Genomic DNA, 23,582 nt, shown 5'->3' with positions numbered 1-23,582 from the left:
ATTCGAGGAATCAGAAATGCCGTCTCCCGGCAGGGAAAATCCAGAGTATGATGGCCCGAGTATCTCATGTAAAGAACCATCCCTATATGACACTGCGGGGAGCAATGTCCCTCTTAGGTTCCATGACTGCCTGCATCCCGGGGGTCCGCTGGGCTCAGTTGCACACCAGGGACTTACAATGGGAAATCTTGGGGGGACAATTTAGCCAGAGGTGTTCCATGGACAATATCAGCGTCACAGGTCCTAACGACAGACGCAAGCCCCAGGGGGTGGGGGGGCTCATCTAAACGGCCAGATAGCTCAGGGAGTCTGGTCAGAGGATTCGGAAGAGGTATCTTCCAACATGAGGGAACTTCGGCAGTAAAATTTGCCCTCTTAGAATTCTTAAACACTCTACGGGGGCACCATGTAAGTGTTTTTTCGGACAACAAGGTAGTGGTGGCATACTTAAATCGCCAGGGGGGTACACGGTCCCATTCTCTTCTACTAGTGTCAAAATCCATCCTCCAGGTAGCAGAGAACAATCTAGAGTCCCTATCTGCACTCCACATAAAAGGGGCTGAAAATATCACGGCAGACTTCCTGAGCAGGACCCAGCTGAGACAGGGCGAGTGGGAGCTGAATCAGCTGGTGTTCAACCAAATCACGAAGGCTTGGGGAAACCCCTCCATAGACCTATTCGCCAACTGGCAAAACAAAAAAGTGGACATATTCTGTTCAATCGACCCCAAGGGGAACCCAGCAGCATTAGATGCCTTCTCAATTCCATGGAACCACCAGCTAGCTTATGCCTTTCCTCCGATTGCTCTTATTCCGGTGGTTCTGAGGAAAGTCAGGGAAGACAAGGCAAACCTAATTCTGATCGCCCCCTTCTGGCCAAAGAGGCCTTGGTTTTCCTGGCTGAGGATAATGTCTACCTCCAACCCCTGGGTCCTTCCGGAAATTCCGGATCTTCTCTCTCAGGGACCGGTTCTTCACCCTCAGGTGGCAAACCTGCACCTGACAGCCTGGATTTTGAGAGGGCGCTCTTAAGAGAGAGAGGTTTTTCCCCCAATTTGATCTCCACCCTACTGCAGAGTAGGAAACTCGTAACCACCAGACTCTACGGTAAAACCTGGGAAAAATTCCTCTCGTTCACGGGTTTGAAAGTGTTAGGGGAGGCCCCCATTACTGCCATCTTAGAGTTCCTTCAAAAGGGGTTGGAGCGGGGGTTGGCCACAAGCACTCTAAAGGTTCAGGTTGCGGCACTGGGAGCCCTATATAACTGCAACCTGGCCAAGAATAGATGGATCTCCAGGTTCATCAAGGCATCTCACAGGTCCAGGCCCATCCCCTCCTGGAATACTCCTCCTTGGGACCTAAATTTAGTTCTGTCAGCCCTGACCAAACGTCCCTTTGAACCTCTAGCGAATGCATCTCTTAAAATTCTATCTCTTAAGACGTCTCTTCTAGTAGCCCTCACATCGGCACGTAGGGTTAGCGACATACAAGCCTTATCAGCAGGGCCAACCCTTTACGCAAATTCTAGAGGACAGAGTGACACTTAGGACTGACCCAGCGTACCTTCCTAAGGTGGGAATCACTCTTCCACAGGTCGCAGGAGGTCATCCTCCCTTCCTTTTGCTCAAACCCAAAAAACAAGGGGGAAGAAGTCCTACACACCTTAGATGTCAGGAGGTGCATTATCCAGTACTTAGAGGCCACATGGGAGTGTAGGAAGGACAGGTCTCTTTTTGTGTGCTTCCAGGGATCTCTGAAGGGACGGAAGGCTTCCAAGAGCACTCTGGTAAGATGGATAAGGGACGCCATCTCCCTGGCTTACCCCTCAAACGGGGAAGCCGCCCCAGAGGATTTAAAAGCTCACTCAACTAGGGCAGTGGCAGCCTCCTGGGCGGAGAAAGCTGGGGCTTCAATTGAGCAGATATGTAGAGCTGCAACCTGGTCTTCCCCTTCTACATTCTTTAAGCACTACCGGCTGGATCTAACCTCTTCCTCGGACCTTACCTTTGGTAGAAGGGTTCTGGAGGCGGTGATCCGTCCCTAAACGACACTTCTCTGCAAATCTCTCCGTGGTGCCATCATGGGGAAAGAGAAAGACGTAGTTACTTACCGGTAATGGGATTTCTCCGAACCCTTGATGGCACCCGTACATTCCCTCCCTTCACACATGGGTGTGCACATTTATTTATTACTTATGTTTAGTCACAGGGTGTGTCTGGCAAGCTCCTTTTAAAAATGTTAAAATTTGTGTTACTAACCTGGGGGTCCTCTCTGCTCTGTAAACAACTGATGCGGGAGAGAGGTGCCGCCCTTTTTATCTGTAGGTTTCCTGTCCTTGAAGGGGGGATCCCCTCTCTCCATGGTGCAGTCATGGGTTCCGAGAAATCCCGTTACCGGTAAGTAACTACGTCTTTTGAACTGAAATAAGCTCACTAACCCCCCCCCCCCCCCCTCCTTGTGAGGCTCCTCTTGGTACATTTACACTTATGAGTAGCATCTGGAATGTCTCTCTGAAGCATCCAGCAGTAGTCTGCCATCATTGTAATGCTCCATTTTCCCTGGTATCTTCTTTCCATCTCTTTAATGTCCTAATGGAATCGTTCACTTTGCTCTTCACTCACAGCCCCCAAATTTTCAGGAAAGTAGTCAAGGTGGGAATGGAGGAAATGCACTTTCAAACTCATCAGGCAACCTAAAGCTTGAAATGCTTTCAGCATTCGTCCAACGGTGTTTTTGTAGTCAGGATCTTTTTTTATTGCCTAAAAATGTCTCTACGACCTCTTTAAATGCAATCCACCCTTCTGTTTGAGGATCCGTCATGGTATTGACAAACTCTTTATCAGCTATAAGCCTTCTAATGTCTTGTCCGACGAACACACCTTCCTTCAATTTTGCCTCCCGATAGGCTTGGAAACTTGGTGACCAACTATTTGAAACATTCCCCATATCTTGGAAGTGATTTTACGAATTGCCTCATCAAGCCCAATTTTATGTGGAGAGGTGGTAGAAGAACTATATAGGGAGGTACCAAAGTTTCTCGGAAGACATTTTTTTCACCGACTGTGAGCACCCTCGACTGCCAACTCTTCTTGGTCCAGTGATTTTGTCGGTCTCAACTGTCCCACAGACACAGAAAACAAGGGTATTTGGTATACCCAGCTTGTTGCCCGAGCAGCATGCACAAGACCTTCAAATCCCTACACACTTGCCAACCGTGGTCTTCATATTTAAGTTTAACCAATTCCAGGTTCTCGTAGGTTTCCTTCAAGTGAACGGAATGACCTACAGGGATGGAAACGTGAAAACTGCCATTGTGGAGTAAAACTGCTTTGAGACTTCTTTTTGAAAAATCTATAAAAAGACGCCATTGCGCTGAATCATATTGGATTTTGAATTGACCCATCAAACCTTCAACATTGATGCAATAAACCAACTTGTCTTCCTGGGTAAAGTAAGGAACGAACTCCTTTTCACGATGTCTGAACCATGAAAAAGACACTCCTTGTAATAATAAATTTCTGCTTTGGAACCTTGATCCGAGTAACTCAGCGGCATCTTTGGGAAGATTGAAGTCTCTTACTGAATCCTGCAGCTCCTCCTGGGAAAAAAAATTTTGGTCTTGTATCATCTTCAAAGTTAGTACTTGATTCATTTTCTGGTTCAGGTATGATTCCACCTTCATTGACGCTAGGTATCTCTTCCAAGGTAGTAGGGACCTTGGGTACTGGTAAATCTGTGCCATGGGGGATGAGATGAATTGCTGAGTGAAGATTAAGGTATGAAATGGAATGCTTCCATTTGGAATTATACCCTTTCACGTTGCATGAACAAAAATAACAGTTGTCACTATGGTTCTTTTGCTCTCGCCGTACCATAAGAATCCCATAACGGAAAGCTTTTTTCTTACCCTTGAACCAATTTCAGAGGTCCTCAACACACCGTTTGCACATTTTATGAGGCGCCCAAACTTTACGTTGATCTCCAAGTTTTAGTCCGAAGTATGCGAAGTATACTTTTTTCTCAAAGTCTGTAATATTTAACGCTTGATTCAACACTGTATATTCACCACAAATGAAACCGAAACGGTCAGGCGAATTAATACACTTCCGCAAAGCAATAACGCTAATTTAGGGAAACACTGTTGATGAATGAAATTCCAATGCAAGTTTCTTGAAAGCATAAGGACCTTTAATTATGTCACTAGCCACCTGACTGCCACCAGCCAATCACTCAGTTCCTAGTGATGTTAATGGGGAAAGAAAATAAGCTGCCTGCCGATTCACACCAGAGTTTGCAGAAGAACCTATAGGTTTGTGGCAAGTCCTGATGTTTAGGATTTTTTTTTCAATATTTTTTTCATTATCAAAACACCAAAATACATGGAAATTATATGAAAATAATCAAACCGCTTTTTAGTCGCAGAACTGTGTAACCAATCGTTTTGCTAATACACATGGATCATTCTGAGATATCTAGGGGGCCTTTCTTGAAGTCTTTTGGTGTCTTAGGGTTACTAAAAACCTGTATAGTATATAATGGGCAGTCATTTATAGTTATTTCAGCTTATGACAACTGACATGAAGGAAAACAAAGGGGTCTTAATGATAGATCTGCTTGAAGATGTCACGGATCTTAGGTAGTGATGAGTGCAAGTTCTCATTACTCAAGTTTGCCGTAGGTGCTCGGGCATGCGCTGAGTATCTTGCGGGTGCTCGGGCAACATGTATGAGTCCCTGCGGTCGCATGATTCACAGCTGTTAGACAGCCACCAAACATACGGGGATTGCCTGACATACACTGTCTTAACAGCCGCAAAACATGTGACTGCGGGGACTCGAACAATGCACTTGAGCACGAGCAAAATACTCAGCGCATGCCCGAGCACCCCCGATACTCAGCGCATACCCAAGCACCCTAGACAAACTCGAGTAACAAGCACTTGCGCTCATCACTAATCTTAGGATTTGCATCAAGTAGGTAATTTAGACTTTCTTAAAAGTGGCCTTATACATTAGATAAACGTCGGCAAAATCTACTGGGTTCTGATGACCATCTAATGTGTAGGGAAGTGTCCTAATTTTCGCTCAGTCTTGCATATGTATGGGATGGTAAGAAGAAATCCTTACTACAAAAAACTCTATTTTGTGCTATTGGCAGGATAGTTTTTATTTGTGCTATATTAATGAGCATTAGTTTAATAGGTAATTATTTTAAACAAATAACGTGCAGATTTTTACAGAATGATAATGTTATGTACAGTACATAAAACAATTGAGTTTATTTAATTTCACCTTTTTTTTTTTCTTGGCGTGAAACTGTTTTCTGTGAGATCAATACAATTTCCATGTCCTCTAACCATTCAATACAGTGTAAACACCGGTACCGTTACTCCTTCGACACCCACAAGCGTCTCTGCCCAGCCGAAGATTGAGCCCATGAAAGCACTTGATTCTCGTTTCACTGAACGATCAAAAGCCACCTCAGGGACAACAGGAATTTCGCATGCAAACCAGATCGCTGCTGACCGGTATGTATTGTAAAGAACTTTAAAAAAAAAAGCGTACCTTTAAATTTACAGTATCATGTGGAAATGTTAGTTTTTCTATGCATGATTTGTGAATTTGCTCTAAGTTTGTGTGCTAAGTTGTTTATTTTCTTTATGCAGACCAAAAGAACATAGTGTATCTAAAGAATCAAAGCCACGTGAATTAGACAGTAGTAGCGACAGTGAAGAAAAAAATAATGCAACCAAGTCACTCAGCAAACGGAAAGCAGAATTAGATGCAGACCTTGGAGAAAAAAGAAAAAAGGGACGACCTCGGAAAGACTCACGCATGATGTCTGTTTCTCTCGCTGTGCAGGTTACTGAAACACTTTTATCTGTTAAATCCCTAATCCTCAATACCACCCATGGTTCAATTGGCAGCACAATTGAGAGTACCAAGCCATATGTTCTTTAAAGGGGTTGTGCCAAGTTTGGAAGTTATCACCTATCCTATCTCTGGATCGATTCAGGAGTTATTCTTTCCCTAACAATAGGGATATATAAATTGTTTGAAGCATTTTCAGAATATGATTGATATTTCCTTTCAATATATTTCTGTTTTCCTTCACAGCACTGTAAAAGCCTTCCTATTGCTATCTCCGATCAGTGTACAGCTTTTAACCTAAATTGTAAAAAGGCGGATAGTGATAGCAACTGGCAAAAATATTTATAGATGTGAGGGGGGAGAAGCATGGCGCTCTGTGCCAAAGATATAGCTTTGTGTAGCCTTGTTAGATGTGCAAAAGAAAAGTTACAAGTGATTCATGCTGCTGGTCTGTAAAGGATTGTAATACTAGGTATGCTTTAACAGCTTATAAAGAACCTATTAAACTTGTTATTGTAATCTAAGGACGGTAAATTTCTTTGTCCAAGCATTCTCAGTACTGCTTAGGTTTGCAGATCTAAAGCAAAGATTGTTAGATTAATATGGAAAAGTTTAGACTTTAATATTGATAACCTATACCATTCAGTTTTATGGGAGAGCACTTGTAGTACCATTCATGGCCACTACACAAAATATGGTAGCGAAAATATTTTTAGTTTGAGCAGCAAGTCTAATTTGACATAGGCCCCAATTCATCAAGACTGGCATTATTCACGCCAATGTTGATGGGGGGCGTGTGTGGACTCAGATGCTCCTAATTCATTAAGTCACACGCCTCTTAATAAATTAGGCACATTTTTGTAAAGTGGTGTACACCTCACCACAAATCTTACGTCAGTCATAGATTTCTGGTGTCTTTTAAGCTTGTCTAATTCATGTGGCATCACGCTCCTGTTCTGCATCAGCTGTGCCCATTTTGGCAAAATTGTTGTGAAATTTTTTTGCAGAACTTAGGATTGCACAAAATAATTGCTACTTTTCATAGTGATTTATGTCAGAATTCCGGCGTAATCTCTTTGATGATCAGGTCCATGAGTGCTTTTCATTTATATTCGACGTATGTACCTGAATTTTGCTACATTTTCAGTACAGAGGCTTCTCGCAAAGGAATATAAACATCGCTTTTGTTTAATTTCCTTGTTTTAAATTCTGATAAATCAATTTTTATTTCAATGTTTTCAGTCTCAGGTGGCTTCAACATCCGAGAAGGACTTAACGTGTATGACTTCTGCAATATCACTTCGACTGCCTATCCCAACCATTCAGAAGTCTTTTACCTTGCAGGTCAGTGAACTATATAAATTTACAAAATAAGCAAACTTGTGCTTTTCAATCATTTTCCAAAAGTTGGGAGTAAACCTAGACAAGTACAAACAAGATGGGAATGTCCAGCCATGATACCACTCGGGAAGGAGACTGATTCTGTGTCCCAGAGATGAACGTGCTTTGGTCCAAGATGTGCATATGAACCGAAGGACAAGAGCAAAGGACCTTTATCATGGCTGAACATTCCCATCTTGTTTGTACTTGCGTATAATTGTTTGTACAAATGAACGAGACACATTCAGGTATCTTGAAATTGTACCGAAGGATGAGCCAGACTTGTGCAAGTCCACAATTCTCTTCCTGATATCTTGGCTGATTTCTTTAGACTTTCCCATGATGCTACACAAAGAAGCAGTGTGTTCCAGGTGGAAATTAAAATACATCTGCAGGTGTGTCTCAAATTAACTCGGATGTTGCCAAAAAACCTATCAGAAGCTTCCAAACACATGACATCATCATATGCGCAGTCCAGAATTGTTTAAAGGCATAGTAATCTTAGTGTATGTAAACTTTTGACTTTGCGGTAAGTAATAAAAATGCCTTAAAACATTCTCTCTCGCTCTCTCCTGGCAAATATTAAAAATTATGGTAATCCTAATTGACCTAAAACGGTAAAGGTTTATTCTGATTTCATGTCAGATATTGAGAAAAACATGCATATGTGTCTTTTTATATAGTGTATGTAAACTTCTGGTTTCAATTGTAGGTGATTCTAGAGCTGTCTGTTTTCTTGGTTGTAGTAAAGCACAAATTACTCCCATTTTTTTAATACTTTCAAGCAGACAAGTGGTGGTAGTTGTCTTTATTTGCTCCTAATTAGAACTGCTAGATACAAGCACCGTTGTGCTATTTATATTAACGGTTTCCAAAAGTTGAGTACATGGAATACAAAATACGGTTACAACTAAAATAAGCATCTTCGCTTCTGAGGCTTTATTATTTCCAACAGTTTCACTCTTAATAGTCCTGCAGTGTTTCATTTGTGTTTATTATACACTGCTCAAAAAAATAAAGGGAACACTTAAACAACACAATGTAACTCCAAGTCGATAACACTACTGTGGAATCTACCTGTCCAGTTATGAAGCAACACTGATTGTGAATCAATTTCTCCTGCTGTTGTGCAAATGGAACAGACAACTGGTAGAAATTATTGGCAATTAGCAAGATACCCCCTATAAAGGAGTGGTTCTGCAGGTGGTGACCACAGACCATTTCTCTGTTCTGATACTTTTTGGCTGTTGTTTTGGTCACTTTTTCATTTTGCCATTGCTCTCACCCCTAGAGGTACAGTAGCATGAGGCGGTGTCTACAGTACGACCCACAGAAGTTGCTCAGGTAGTGCAGTTCATCCAGGATGGCACATCAGTGCGAGCTGTGGCAAGAAGGGTAGCAGTGTCTGTCAGCACAGTGTCCAGAGCATGGAGCAGATACCAGGAGATGTGGAGGGAGCCATAGGAGGGCAACAACCCAGCAGCAGGACCGCTACCTCCTCCTTTGTGCAAGGAGGAACAGGAGGAGCACTGCCAGAGCCCTGCAAAATGACCTCCAGCAGGCCACAAATGTGGATGTCTGCACAAACGGTTAGAAACCCACTCCATGAGGGTGGTATGAGGGCCCGACGTCCACAAATGGGGGTTGTGCTCACAGCCCAACACCGTGCAGGACGCTTGGCATTTGTCACAGAACACCAGGATTGGCAAAGTCGCCACTGGCGCCCTGTGCTCTTCACAGATGAAAGCAGGTTCACACTGAGCACATGTGACAGAGTCTGGAGACGCCGTGGAGAGCGATATGCTGCCTGTAACATCCTTCAGCATGACCGGTTTGGCAGTGGGTCAGTAATGTTGTGGGGTGACATTTCTTTGAAGGGCCGCACAGCCCTCCATGTGCTCGCCAGAGGTAGCCTGACTGCCATTAGGTACCGAGATGAAATCCTCAGACCCCTTGTGAGACCGCATGCTGGTGCGGTTGGCCCTGGGTTCCTCCTAATGCAGGACAATGCCAGACCTCATGTGACTGGAGTGGTGTCAGCAGTTCCTGCAAGATGAAGGCATTGAAGCTATGGACTGGCCCGTCCGTTCCCCAGACCTGAATCCGATTGAGCACATTGTGGTGCAACGTCACGTTGCACCACAGACTGTCCAGGAGTTGGAGATGCTTTAGTCCAGGTCTGGGAGGAGATCCCACAGGAGACCATCCGCAACCTCATCAGGAGCATGCCCAGGCGTTGTAGGGAGGTCATACAGGCACGTGGAGGCCACACACAATACTGGGCCTCATTTTGACTTGTTTTAAGGAGATTACATCAAAGCTGGATCAGCCTGTAGTGTGTTTTTCCACTTTAATTTTGGGGGTGACTCCAAATCCAGGCCTCCATTGGTTAATAAATTTGATTTCCATTGATTATTTTTATGTGATTTTGTTGTCAGCACATTCAACTTTGTACAGAACAAAGTTTTTAACCCTAAACTGGTGAGGTGGGGTTTTTGTCACACAGCTGGTGATGTGGGGTTTCCTATACCCCAGTGTTTAGAAATCTCTTATTTTTACAGAAAATGCAAAGATCACATTTGTTTTAATCATTTTCTTATTGGCAATTGATTACACATGAGTATAACAAATTTTTGACACCCACAAATGGATGGAAGCTAGTGAGACAAGTATCCTCATACCAGCATTTTTCAATGAATGGCAGCCGAACAAAAATTCCCTGGGGTGTGGCAAACCCCACTTCACCAGTTGAGGGTTAATGAGAATATTTCATTCATTCAGCTTTAGGATGTGTTATTTGAGTGTTCCCTTTATTTTTTTGAGCAGGGTATATATTGTCAGGTTGCTTTGGTGCTAAGAATTTTACTTACTTTTCCAACTTTTCAGATTAGTGCAGACCCCACAATGTACATTGAAGTAGAGAATGACTTCCGATCAGTAGGCGGATCAAAACTAAGCCAGCTCAAGTGCAACCGAGACGGGAAGGAATGGAGGACGGTGCTTACAAGTCGCATTCTTGCAGCAGCAGGAAGCAAGTTAGTATTGTTACATGGCTGGGTGCTCCAAAGCAATCTAGCAAGTCTACAAATTTGTAACGGTTTCCTTTTTTTTATTTATTTTCTTTATATACTCTAGTGAGATGGTTTGTGTAGCTTGTGAGAAGCGAATGTTATCGATGTTTTCTAGCAGTGGCAGACGAGTGTTTCCACCTATCATTCTGCCTTCCCATATCTCTACGATACAATGTACAGGCCGCTTTGTCATGGCTCTTACGTCCTCAGCTGCTCTTTCTGTTTGGTGAGTAATGGAAAATTGTTCTGCATGAAGCAATTGCTTGTATATCGATCAGACACAGAATTAAAACTAGTGACAGGTTAAAGTGATTATTTTGGGACAGTGGCACTTGTCAGGAAATGGATCTATTTGACAGCAAGTGAACAGTCAGTTCTTGAATCTGATATATTGAAAAACTAGTGAACGTAATTATTCAAGCAAATTTGACAAATGAGCCAAATTGTGATGGCTACATGACTGGGATAGGGCAGCTACATAATGGCAGGTTGTGTAGGGTGTTTCCAGTATGCACCATCTACTACCTACCAAAAGTGGCCCAATGGGGAGCGAATACTAGCTCATCTTACCTGATCCTAAAGAAGAGCTAGTGTAAAACAAATTGCTGATACACGTAATGCTGAATAAGGATAAGTTTAAGGAACGCACTGTACATTGCAGTGTGCACCAGGCACAGTGGCTAAAAGCTGGAGCAAGGGCCACTGAGTAAACCTGTTTATTTATAACCCTTGGAAGCCTATGGGCTAAAAAAAAAAATGAATGGAAAACCCCTTTAAAGGGAACCTGTCACGTCCTAGCTACCCTCTACACTGCCCCCATAGTGTTGTTGGTGATGCAATGTGCATCACTAACACACTTTTTTTCATTAAAATTGGTGCAACTATAATTTTATAATCTTTAGTATACTTAGAGCCTACCTGCTCATTCAGTTATAGTGTGATTCTCATATTCAGTCATAGGCGAGAGTAGCAGTCACTCACTGCTGGCGCCACCCATGTATTTGAATCCTGCTCCCAGCAAGCGCTGATATTCTGGGGCGCATGCACATTTGTACATGTCCGGCTGCTGGTCCCACGTCTGTGCAGTGAGGCTGTGTTATTACCAGCTTCACTGCGCACGTGCTATGACGCTATGTTCCCCGCGCGTGCGTAGTGAAGCTGTAATCACTCAGCCTCACTGCGCAGACGCGGGACCAGCGGCCGGACATGTACTAATGCGCCTGCGTCCCACAATATCAGCACTTGCCGGGAGCAGGATTCAAATACATGGGTGGCGCCAGCAGTGAGTGAATGCTGCGCCCGCCCATCACTGAATATGACAAGCACGCCCCTATGACTGAACGAGCAGGTAGGATCTATGTATATTGAAGGTTATAAAATCATTATAGCTGCACCAATTTTAATGGAAAAAGCTTGTTAGTGATGCACATTGCATCACTAACAATGCTATGGGGCAGTGCAGATAGTAGCTGGGACGTGACAGGTTCCCTTTAATGTTGTGGTTGTTCAGAGTATATACATTGCCATGATAACATGTATTTTCTAGCTGCATTTGTTTTGTTTTTTAGGGATGTCCAGAATCAGAAAGCTGTCATAAAGAATGAATCTTTATTGCCCATATTAACAGGTAACCATTATTGGCTAAAATGCTATTTTTCCATTAATTTTATTGGATCTTAATATATATATATATTTCACCACTATTTTTACTTAGGGAATGACCTGTTGGTTTCTCAAACGTTGCTTACTCAGAGAGGTGTACCTGTACTAAGCTTGTCTAATGGGAAAGCATATTGCTTTAATCCTGCACTCTCCACATGGTAAGATTTTAACTGTGTAATTATAGGATCAGCCTGTGCATTTACCTTCCATAATTCTTATTACTTGTTCTCATCCCATTTTGCACAGTTGTAATTGAGTTTGTATATGGTAGAATCATAATTCATGTAGAGTTTTTGAGACCAAACAATAAGATTCTTTCTGGAAGGATGCTCCTACCTTTTTAATTAAAGAGAACCTGTCACATCTGATAACACTATTAACCTTCAGATATTGGGTTAATCTGCAGGTTAATTGTGTTAGAAAGCTGCCCGGCCACTGTACAGAAAGTGTGGCTCTTGGGAGAAAATGAACTTTATTCTTTCTGACAGCATTTGGGTTTCAGTCAAGGGGGATGGCATCGGCTCGGATTTAGTCACTGCTCTGAGAATGCAGAGCGGCTGCTGTAACCGTGCCCCCGGCCCTCGGACTTCCTCTGCATTGAGGCTGGCTGTCAGTCAGGGCTCGGTTACAGCTGCCGCTCTGTTTTCTCAGCCAGCGAAGCTGACCAGGGGGAATAAGGTTAATTTTCTCCCCGCAGTGTTCGGCTAAGTGCAGGAGCCGGGCAGCATAATAACACTATTTACCTGCAGTTTAACCCAATATCTGCAGGTTAATAGTGTTTTTTCTGATGACAGGTTACCTTTAACAGCATTAATATAGCTGTATATCTGGAGAACCCTGAACATTTAGTTTTTTTTTATGGTATTTGGCAACAATTTGATGCTGACTACACCTCGGAGCAAATGCTGCGACTTTGGCTGAAGGTAACAGATCTTACCATCTGCTCCTCACTTGTTTGTTAGAGAGGCTGGACTTGCAGCATTTCGCCACAAACAGCGCTATGGCCTATGTCCTACCTCCCTTAGAGTGTTTGATCTGTTGTACTCATCCTGCCCAGAGCCATAGAAACACAGCAGAGAGCTGCAGAACCCAAGAATTGACTACACGGTCTAAGGAGCTCTGGTGTTCCAGCTCTATAGCCTGTTTGTTTCTGACCACCTCTGGACCTATCGATGATTGGTGGGGTGTTGGGACCTTCAGATCTAATATTAATGACACAAAAATATCAAAATTCTGGAGGACCAAAGTGGACAGTAGACCAGGCTAGCCAAGAATAGTAAGCTGTACTACACATCTGTGTCATCAAACACTGGGAAAAACAATAGGATCCTTCCATAGCATTTATTACTGCAGATGGCTAAATTAATAATGGTGTAACCAATGATTCCTTCTCTCTACAACAGCAAATAGCTCCTCACTAAGCAGCGAACATAAGTATATCCGCCTGTCCTCAAATGGCTTTTTAAAATGTGGTTTTAATAGTAGTAAACCATGTAGCGTTGTCCCAGTCAGACTTTTCCTTCATACATAAACCGCACATTACATAACAATGTCCGATCTGACGCAGAATATGCCATAAATCTCTGATGTGTGTCCACCACCCGCATCTATTAGACTTTTGTGGCCTATTCTGAGGTTTGCCATGATTGTGTGACCTGGGAAGGCTCGTAACTAAACTGATACATGATATGTGGTAAATGTGATCAGTTTATTGCACGGTGTGTTGGATGCACAACATGCCGAGTGCCTTTGCTGCCTTTTGGATCGTCTCCGCACCAACACTAGCAGTCAGTTTGTGGAGTGTGGATACCCCTCTTCTTAAATTGAGCAAAAAAATTTCGCAGTACCAAGCAGATGGATCAGGCCGTTGCCAACGTTCTCAACTGACACTCGAATGATGGCATTCTGGGCACCTCTTGTGATCACTAAGCCCTCATGATGTCGCAGGGGCCTAGTAATGACAAGAGGTGCTACGATGCCGGCATTAGAGTGCCTTCTGAGGAAGTTCACACTGCCCCAGTCCGGCTGCTTCAACGAATAAAAGGGTCCTACGAATCTGTCTACTCTAATATTTTAACTTAATTACATTTTCCATGAAGCTAATTCACCTAGTAGTGGAGGGAATCGTGAAAGGATCTTGCTAAATTATGAGTGCTTCTGAATTTTTTTTTCAGTATTTCATATCCAGCTCTTAACTATGGAGATCTTATTTATTGGTACTTGGAGTTTTTTCTTATTAAAAAAAATATGTAAAATTTTTGGATATAAAGTCGTATCCGTTGCATCTAGAGCTATTAGTATTATTCAGATTGCCACCTGTGAATGAGGGTCTGTATTTAGAGACAATCCGTCAGCAGAATTTCACCCCAAACTATTTATATGAACTTGTAGCTCTTTCAAAGACAAGTCCATACCTTTACATGGCCAGTCTGTTCCTCTGAGAAATCAGGTTCCTGCTGACAGATTCCCTTTTAAGGGCTCGCTCTCACCTGCAATGCAATCGGATGAGTGCAATCCGATAAAAAATCGCCCCAATATTACCCTATGGGGCAGCTCACATCTGCTATTATTTTCTCATGGCGATTCGGTATGCGAAAACAATCGTAGCATGCTGCCGTTGCATCCTTAAATCGGATTGCACGCACCCATATAAGTCTATGGGTGCGTGTGAAACATCGCACTGCACTCAGGATATCACCCGAGTGCAGTGCGATTCCAGCCGACGCCAGCAACAGAGGAGATGGAGAAATTGATTCCTCTGCAACAGTGCTACGATCCTCTCCGTGAGAGAGGATTGGAACACTGACTTTCGGCTCCCGCTCGCAGCAGAGCAGGAGCCGAATGTCATTAGTATCTCGCATCCGATGCCATCACTACTGGGACTCCAGGCTAATAGGTGCATTTGGGATTTTACTTATGCTATGAAATCAAGACTCTTGATTTGAAGCTTATATGCAGCACATAATTATTGCCATCCAACCTTATTAAAACTATGTTTCTTTTCACAATATTAGATCTTATTTCTTTTTATGTGATCTAAACAACACATATTCTGTGTTCAATATTGTCAAATGCATGCTTTTATTTCTAATATTTTTTATGTATGTTCTGTTCTCCTGCAGGTTATTTTTTACTTTTGTTGAGAGTTCTCCAAAATGGTTTTTATTACTGTTTTATTAATTCTCTGTACCTAAACAGGAACCTGGTATCTGACAAACAAGATTCCTTGGCGCAGTGCGCAGATTATAGGAGTTGTTTGAGCTCGCAGGAAGCCATGATTTGCTCTGGACCACTAGCCATAATCCAAGGAAGAGCGTCCAAGTAAGAAAATAATATATTCCACCCTGAATTAAAGCCTAGTTTAAGCTATAAAAAATGTTTGTATGTCTACATACCCTTAATTATAAGTAACTTTGAAACCTTAAGTAGGTATTTTAAACCTTCTGTCCCTAATGGCATATATATTACTATGTCCAACCCACAAATTTAGAATTTTATGCCCTGTGGCTTCATAGAGGTAGGTCTGATTTTTTTCTTCTCTAAAGACTAAGCAAACCAAAGTAAATACTGTATTTTTTGGACTGTAGGATGCACCTTACTATAAGACAAAACCCAGGTTTAGATAGCTGAAAATTATATTACTCTGTCGCCTCATTGGGGGACACAGGACCATGGGTGTTATGCTGCTGTCCACTAGGAAGGCGACACTATGCATAATCTGAAAAAGATAAACCGTGGCTCCTCCTCTGCAGTATACACCCCTGGACGGCGTCAGCCTTCTCCAGTTTTTGCTTAGTGTCGAATAGGAGTCACACCTAAAACTTTTGCTCTGTTTTCTCCGACGGGATTACAGATGAAGAAAAGTAGGTCTCCTGCGAGACTCCCGGCATGGCTCCTTCCTCTGCCCCCTATTACGGGGTGCACAGTTGAAGTTGAGATGGCTATTCCCCATGTTGCTCCTTCCTCAGCCCCTCGGGTGCTGGTTCGAAGTCGAGACCCCCCTCCTTCCCCTATTCCTTTTGGGTTTCTGGGTTGAGGTCGAGGCGAGGATAAAGCCGCCACCTCCTCTCCGCCCCCCCGGCCCACCCCCCAGATGACAAATATGACACTACAGTGTCATAGAGGGGGCGGATCCAGACTGAAAGTATGCGACTTCACACAGCAACTGCCGCCCTTTTCAGCTCTCCGCCCCCCTTCTTCCTTAAACTTCACTCCGGCGGCCATTATCTGCTGCAGGATAAAGAATTAACCCTGCAGCTACCGGTCGGCAGATACAGACCAGGCCTGCCAGTCTCCGGGGAGGCACAGGACTGTGGATCTTCGGCGCTGGACCTAGGGGCACACCGGTGGGGTAAGATTACAGCTGGAGTTCCTCCTCTGCTGTGAATCCATTATTTCTTATAAGCTCCTCTGCATAGCCACCCCTGTAGGGCCCTCTGCATAACAACGGACTTAAGGTCCAAGAGAACCAGGCAGGACTGCTATTATGCACTCTGTACAGCCTGCAGTAATACTCTCCCCAGTGGCAGCACGTACCTGCACTACCAGTACTGCATCCAGACTACTGTGCCAGAGCCCCAAGAAGCCCCTGCCAATGCTTCGGGTCTAATGCCACGCAGGAATGGGTCACTCAGATGTCGCAATCTATGACGCATTCTATAGATAATCTAACCTCCACATTGCTTCAGGCTCTGCAGCGTCATGCCTCGGCTATGAACGCTACCCAGCAAAGGGAGAGCTCGACTCAGGCTACATAGCAAAGGGAGAGCTCGACTCAGGGACATGACGACCCGGGCACATCCACGTCTAGGTCAAGACGCAAGCGGACCCACAGGTCACGTTCATCTGCGTCATCCCATAGCACACGGTCATCCCCTTCCAGGGAGAGACACCGGAATTCCAGGTCATTCAGACCGTCCCCTACCAGGGACAGACAATGTAGATCTCCGCAGCGATCCCTTACCAGAGAAGGCCTCCGCTCCGGTTCATCCAGCAGGACACGCCTTAGCGATACACAGGATTCGGAAGATATCTGTGATTCCGACTCTGACAAGGAAACTGAAGGGTCCCTGATCCCAATCCTCCCTAGCAATACAGCGCTAGTTGAGGACGTAATCTGGTCCATCCATCGGGTGCTGGACATTTCTGATCCTCCCCCGGAGGCACGCAAATATCTGGAGGCGCGGTACCCCTTCCCACATGAGGTCACCAAGGAATGGACAGATCCACCCAAAGTGGATCCCCCAGTCTCTAGGCTAGCACCACAGTCACTCCTTTCACTGCCAGATAGCTCAACCCTCAGGGATGCAGCAGACCGGCAGGTGGAACGCAGGGCTTGTTCAATTTTCGAGGCCGCAGGGGCCTCCCTGGCTCCCGCGTTCGCTTCAGTTTGGGCTGCCAAGGCCATCCTGGCTTGGCCCCAAAAATTTACAAGCTGGCCTCCAAACATCTCCTCCTGAGCTGTCGGACCAAACGGTTCAAATAGCAGTTGTAGCAGATTACATGCTTCATGCAGCTCTGGATTCAGCAAGGGGTGCAGCGGGGATAGCATCAAATGCCATCACGATTCGGTGTATCCTCTGGCTGCGGGAATGAAAAGCAGATGCAGCCTCAAAGAAGTCCCTCACGCACCTCCTGTACCTCAGTGGTCGACTTTTTGGCGAACAGTTGGACATGATGATATCCAACGCCACGGGGGGTATGAGTACCTCTCTCCCCCAACTGAAACCCAAACGCACTTACAGGAAGCATAACCAAACTCGATTCCGATCCTTTCGGAACTCTTCGGACTGGTCAGTCTCGCGTCCAGCACAAAATAGTAACCCCTCCCCACGCAGGGACAACTCGCGGTCGACGCAAAAGTTGGACAAGACCTGGCAGTCAAAAGCAGGCCAGTCAAAGTCCAAAGGAGGAAAATCTCAGATTTCCTCCTCATCATGACTCACGGACTCCAGAAGACACCCCACCCGTAGACGACCGACTTTTGCTCTTTCATCAAGTCTGGCTGCCTATTACAGAGGACAGGTGGGTCAGGGAACTAGTGTCTTCAGGATACAAGATAGAGTTCACTTCCAACCAAACAGACTCTTTCTTTCTGCTCCAAAGCCGCCAGCCAAGGCTCGTGCCTTCCGCCAAGCGGTCTCCACGCTTCTTCAAGCAGGAGTCATAGTACCGGTCCCCGCGGCCGAGCACTTCCGAGGGTTCTACTCCAATCTATTCGTAGTCCCCAGAAAGGAGGCGGCGTACGGCCCATACTGGACCTAAAACAGCTCCACAAATATGTACGGGTTACATCCCTTCCGCATGGAGTCCCTTCGGTCCATCATTGCGTCCATGGAAAAAAGGAGAATATCTCGCCTCCATAGACATACAAGACGCATACCTGCATATACCAATTGTGCCCGCCCATCAGAGATTTCTCAGGTTTGCAATTGACCAGGACCACTACCAGTTAGTGGCTCTCCCGTTCGGACTCGCCACGGCTCCCAGAGTGTTTACCAAAGTCATGGCAGCCACCATGGACGTCCTGCACTCCAGAGGCATAGTAGTCGTTCCATACCTGGACGATCTCCTTATCAAGGCTCCTACTTTCAAGGACTGCGAGCTTAGCGTCTCAATCACAATCGACACTCTGAGTCGCCTGGGCTGCTTAGTCAACCTACACAAAGTCATCACCAACCCCGAGTCAGTCTCTGACCTTCCTGGGAATGCTATTCAACACCTTCAGGGGCCTAGTGCTCCTTCCCAGGGACAAGGCACTGCTTCTCCGTCTAAGGAGTTCGCACCCTCCTCAGAAAAACCCCTCGATCTCTCCGGTTTGCCATGAGAGTCCTTGACAGGATGATGGCGGCAATAGAAGTGGTTCCATTTGCCCAGCTTCACCTCAGGCCTCTTCAACTAGCCATCCTCAAGTCATGGGACAGGATCCCCTTTTTCTCTCGACAGGGAGTTCCAGCTGACGTCGTCAACCAGGAGGTCCCTGCACTGGTGGCTCAAGCTAACCTTACTAACAAAGGGGAAATCCTTTCTCACGGGTCAATGGAAGGTTCTGACCACCGATGCGAGCCTGACGGGTTGGGGTGCGGTACACCTACACCACAGAGCACAGGGCAAGTGGTTCCCAGCGGAAGCGACCATGCCCATCAACATCTTGGAAATTCGTGGAATCCTCCTGCAATTGAGAGCCTTCCATCACTTACTGGCAGCCTCTCACATCAGAGTACAGTCGGACAATGCCATGGCTGTGGCATATGTGAATCACCAAGGGGGTCCCGCAGTGCCCAGGAGATGCGAGAAGTGACACACATTCTCCGCTGGGTGGAAGACACCGGTTCGGTTTTCTCTGTGGTCCACATTCAGGGTATGGACAACTGGGAAGCAGACTTCCTCAGCCGGCAAGGAATGGACTCGGGAGAGTGGTCTCTCCATCCCGAAGTTTTTCGACAGATCTGCCATCGCTGGGGGACTCCGGACGTGGACCTAATGGCATCCCACCTCAATGCCAAGGTCTCCAACTTCATGGCCAGAACACACGACCCGCGGGCGCTAGGAGCGGATGCCCTGGTTCAGTACTGGACCCAGTTCCAGCTCCTGTACATTTTTCCACCTCTCCCCCTGATATCCAGAGTGGGGAGGAAGATCAAGCAAGAGGGAGTTCCAACCATCTTAATCGCACCAGACTGGCCCAGACGTACATGGTACGCGGACACCGTACAGCTCACAGCAGACGTCCCCTGGCGTCTCCCCGACCGCCCGGATCTTCTGTCACAAGGCCCGTTCTACCACCAGAACTCAGGGGCCCTCAATTTGACGGCGTGGCCATTGAGACCTGGGTTCTAACCCAGTCAGGGTTCTCGCCGGACGTCATTGGAACCATGATCAGGGCACAGAAGCCAACCTCTGCTAAAATTTATTACCGTACCTGGAAAGCCTTCTTTACCTGGTGCGAATCTCGTGGCCAGACCCCAATCCCTTATTCCCTCCCCAGGATACTTTGGTTTCTCCAATCAAGTCTGGAGGCCAGACTGTCCCTGGCCTCCCTTAAGAGCCAGGTGTCGGCTCTCTCAGCGCTCTGAGGTGCATTGCTAACAAGCCGCAAGTAAGGACATTTCTTCAGGGGGTTTTCCGATTGGTTCCCCCCTACAGACGACCACTAGAAACGTGGAACCTCAACCTGGTGCTGACAGCATTGCAGGAAACACCCTTGGAACCCCTTAGGGAAGTCCCACCCCGCCTTCTATCCCAAAAAGTGGTTTTCCTGGTGGCAATCAAGCTACACAGGGTGTCTGAACTGACAGCACTCTCCTGCAGACGGACCTTCCTGGCTTTTTACCAGGACAAGCTAGTTCTCCGTACGGTCCCATCCTTCCTTCCGAAGGTTGTGTCCAACTTCCACCTCAATGAGGAAATTTCACTGCCATCCCTCTGTCCGGTCCCGGTTCATAGAGTGGAGAAGGCTCTGCATACGCTTGACCTTGTCAGGGCATTACGTATCTATGTGTCTAGGACTGCGCCCTTCCGGAAGTCTGATTCTCTTTTCCTTCTTCTGGAAGGCGGCCGCAAGGGTCTGCCAGCTTCCAAAGCTACCCTTGCCAGGTGGATCAAATCCACCATACAAGAGGCCTACCGCCTCAAAAATTACCCTCTTCCAGCAGGTATTACGGCACACTCTACACGTGCGGTAGGGGCCTCCTGGGCCGTTCGGCACCAGGCTTCGGCACAACAAGTGTATAAGGCAGCCACTTGGACTAGCCTACACACGTCTACCAAACACTACAGGGTTCATACCCAGTCCTCAGAAGACGCGAGCCTGGGTAGACGTGTTCTGCAGGCGGCGGTGCCCCAATTGTAGGGGCCTGTCGACACAATATTCGTCCATTGCTTCCCACCCAGGGACTGCTTTGGGACGTCCCATTGTCCTGTGTCCCCCAATGAGGCGACAGAGTAAAGGAGATTTTTGTGTACTCACCATAAAATCTCTTTCTCTTAGCCTCTAATTGGGGGACACAGCTCCCACCCTGTTGCCCGTTCCGGGCCGTTGTTATGTTGAGTTCTCATATTGTCTTTGAGGTTGTACATAGTTGCCTTCTTATAGGCATGATTGTTATCCATGTTACGTTCCTCTTAATGCTTTTGCACAAAACTGGAGAAGGCTGATGCCGTCCAGGGGTGTATACTGCAGAGGAGGAGCCACGGTTAATCTTTTTCAGATTATGCATAGTGTCGCCTCCTAGTGGACAGCAGCATAACACCCATGGTCCTGTGTCTCCCAGTTAGAGGCTAAGAGAAAGATTTTACGGTGAGTGCACAAAAATCTCCTTTTCCTAATATTTTAAAACTTTCTTGGTGATGTAAAGAAGTGCATGGGTCAATATCACTATTTTAATGCACTGGGGTAAAATAGATGTATTGTTAGTGTTTCTCTGCAGCATGTGTATTATACACACATAGGTTTACAGCAAGCACTTTATGTGCACTCTGCAGCACACATATATATATACAATGCTGTATAATACATACACACTCTGCTCAGCTGCATCATCAAAACACACACAGCTCAATTACAATACATTCAGCTCAGCTACATCATTAAATCGCACACAAGTCAACAGCGACATGCCTCGCTATATTTAAACAACACACACTGCTCAATCAAAACAACACTATACATTACCATGGTTTGACGTTCCTTCCAAGCATGTGACTGATCACATGACCTGAAGGCCCTTAAGCTAGTCAGGAGGTGCAGCATCCGTGCAGGTGTTGGTGGCTTGCTCTTCTGTCCTGCACCGATCACACTGATCAGTGTGGGGCAGGAGTAGAGAGATCTGTTCTCACAGTGATTGGGAAAGAAGCTGTCCCCAGAGGCCAAGACACAGAAACTTTATAGCGAGATTTTTAAATTTTTGTTTTTTGCCAAAATGTGCATTTTATAATCCAAAAAAATACAGTATTTCCTGACTTTGTCCAAGTATGGAAAGGGGGAATTTTAAGGGTTTGTAACAAGCTTTTACGTTATCGCCTACCTATAGGACAGTGGATAACTTGTAGATTGGTGGGTGTTTGACCACTGGCACCTCCACTTACCAAGAACAGGGCTTTGCATGGGGCAGACAGAGATATCCGAGCATAGCGCTCCTCCAGCAGTCCCATAGAGAATGAATGGAGTGGAGGGGGCTAATGCAGAGTGCTGTTTTTTTGGGGTATGTGAAGGTCCCAGTGCTCAGATCCCAAGTGACCCACTCTTGGAAACAGTGTGGTTCCTATGGATAGCGGATAACTTGGGTACAAACCATCTAATTTTTTTTCTTTTTAATTGGTTTGATAATAGCTTTGTAATTTTCAGTGCAGGCAGACAGGCCGCTCACCTTTTCACAATGCCTCACCAAGTGCAGCAGGAAACAACCATGGCTTACCTTGAGAATCAGATTGCGGGTGCCCTGATACTACAGTCAAGCCAGGAATACAAATACTGGTTGCTCATCTATGCACGTTACCTTGTTAATGAAGGTGAGTTTCAATCACTAAAATGTATGCTAACATGAGAAACAGTCATTTTTATCTGGCATGACTTTTTTCATTTTAAAATTATATGAAAGAAAATAGTGTCTTCTCACGGAGCAGACGCTGAAACACAAGTGCATGATAAAAGTATTCAAGTAAGCATTTATATATGTTAATGTAGACGTAAACACGATTGCCCCACAGGTGTTGAACAGAAGCTACGTGAAGTATGCCAGGAGCTGCTTGGTCCTGTCCATCACTCATCTGACAGCCAATGGGATTCTAAAATATTGGTAATCTTCTTGAAAAATATTCTTGTACATCTAGAATTCCTATACTTACTGCTACCTTCAGATTCTACATCTCCTTCTTAAAGGTAGTTTCCATTTGGAGCCATGGAGTATTCTTTGCTGGGGATTCCGATTTACAAGTTTTTTTTAACCCCTTCCTTTTTTTCTTCCCAGAGCCATAACTCTTTTATTGTTCTGTCAACATAAACGTATGAGGGCTTGTTTTTTTGCAGGACAAGTTGTACTTTTGAGTGACACCATTCATTTTAGCACATAGTGCACTGGAAAATTGGAAAAAAAAATCCAAGTGCGGTGAAATTGTGAAAAAAAACAAAACGCAATTCTGACATTGTTTTTTGGGAATTGTTTTTTACGATGTACATTTTGTTGTAAAAAAAAGACCTTGCAATATGATTCTCCTCATCAATACGATTACGGCGATACGCAACATGTCAAGTTTTTTTTTATTATTTTGTGGTGAAGAAAAAATCTGAAATTTGCAAAAAAAATAAATACATTTGTGGTTGTGTCACCATTTTCCGAGACTCGTACCATATTTATTTTTCGGCCAACGGAGTGGTGTTATGGCTTATTTTTTGCGGAGTGAGAGAACATTTTTAGTAATACCATTTTGGTATATATATGACTTTTTGATCGCTTGTTACAGCCTTTTTTGGGGGGGGAATTATGGCTACCAAAAACCCTTAATTTTGGCGTCCTTGAATTTTTTTTTAGTTTATGGTGTTTACCGATTGGGTTAATTGTTTTTTTTTTAAATATACTGATATTTGGTGTGTTTTTGATAT

General features: G+C 45.0%; 1 protein-coding gene across 1 annotated transcript in view; it reads left to right on the top strand.

Moving 5' to 3' along the window:
* HIRA (histone cell cycle regulator) overlaps nucleotides 1–23,582 on the top strand; it is a 39,113-nt gene that overhangs the window by 14,419 nt on the left and 1,112 nt on the right. Inside the window, exons 15-24 of the mRNA XM_073675201.1 lie at nucleotides 5,369–5,527; nucleotides 5,666–5,861; nucleotides 7,113–7,214; nucleotides 10,137–10,285; nucleotides 10,386–10,547; nucleotides 11,890–11,948; nucleotides 12,036–12,141; nucleotides 15,182–15,304; nucleotides 22,329–22,492; nucleotides 22,691–22,779. Of these exons, the coding sequence (XP_073531302.1) occupies nucleotides 5,369–5,527; nucleotides 5,666–5,861; nucleotides 7,113–7,214; nucleotides 10,137–10,285; nucleotides 10,386–10,547; nucleotides 11,890–11,948; nucleotides 12,036–12,141; nucleotides 15,182–15,304; nucleotides 22,329–22,492; nucleotides 22,691–22,779 (1,309 nt within the window). The remainder of the gene's footprint in view (nucleotides 1–5,368; nucleotides 5,528–5,665; nucleotides 5,862–7,112; nucleotides 7,215–10,136; nucleotides 10,286–10,385; nucleotides 10,548–11,889; nucleotides 11,949–12,035; nucleotides 12,142–15,181; nucleotides 15,305–22,328; nucleotides 22,493–22,690; nucleotides 22,780–23,582) is intronic.

This window comes from Phyllobates terribilis, unplaced genomic scaffold (genome assembly GCF_046119375.1).
Source record: "Phyllobates terribilis strain yellow unplaced genomic scaffold, ASM4611937v1 Scaffold_1__5_contigs__length_1240528914, whole genome shotgun sequence".
In the NCBI taxonomy this organism is placed as follows: Eukaryota; Metazoa; Chordata; class Amphibia; order Anura; family Dendrobatidae; genus Phyllobates; species Phyllobates terribilis.
Note: the sequence above shows the minus strand (reverse complement) of the source record. Positions and strands in the feature narration are given on the sequence as shown.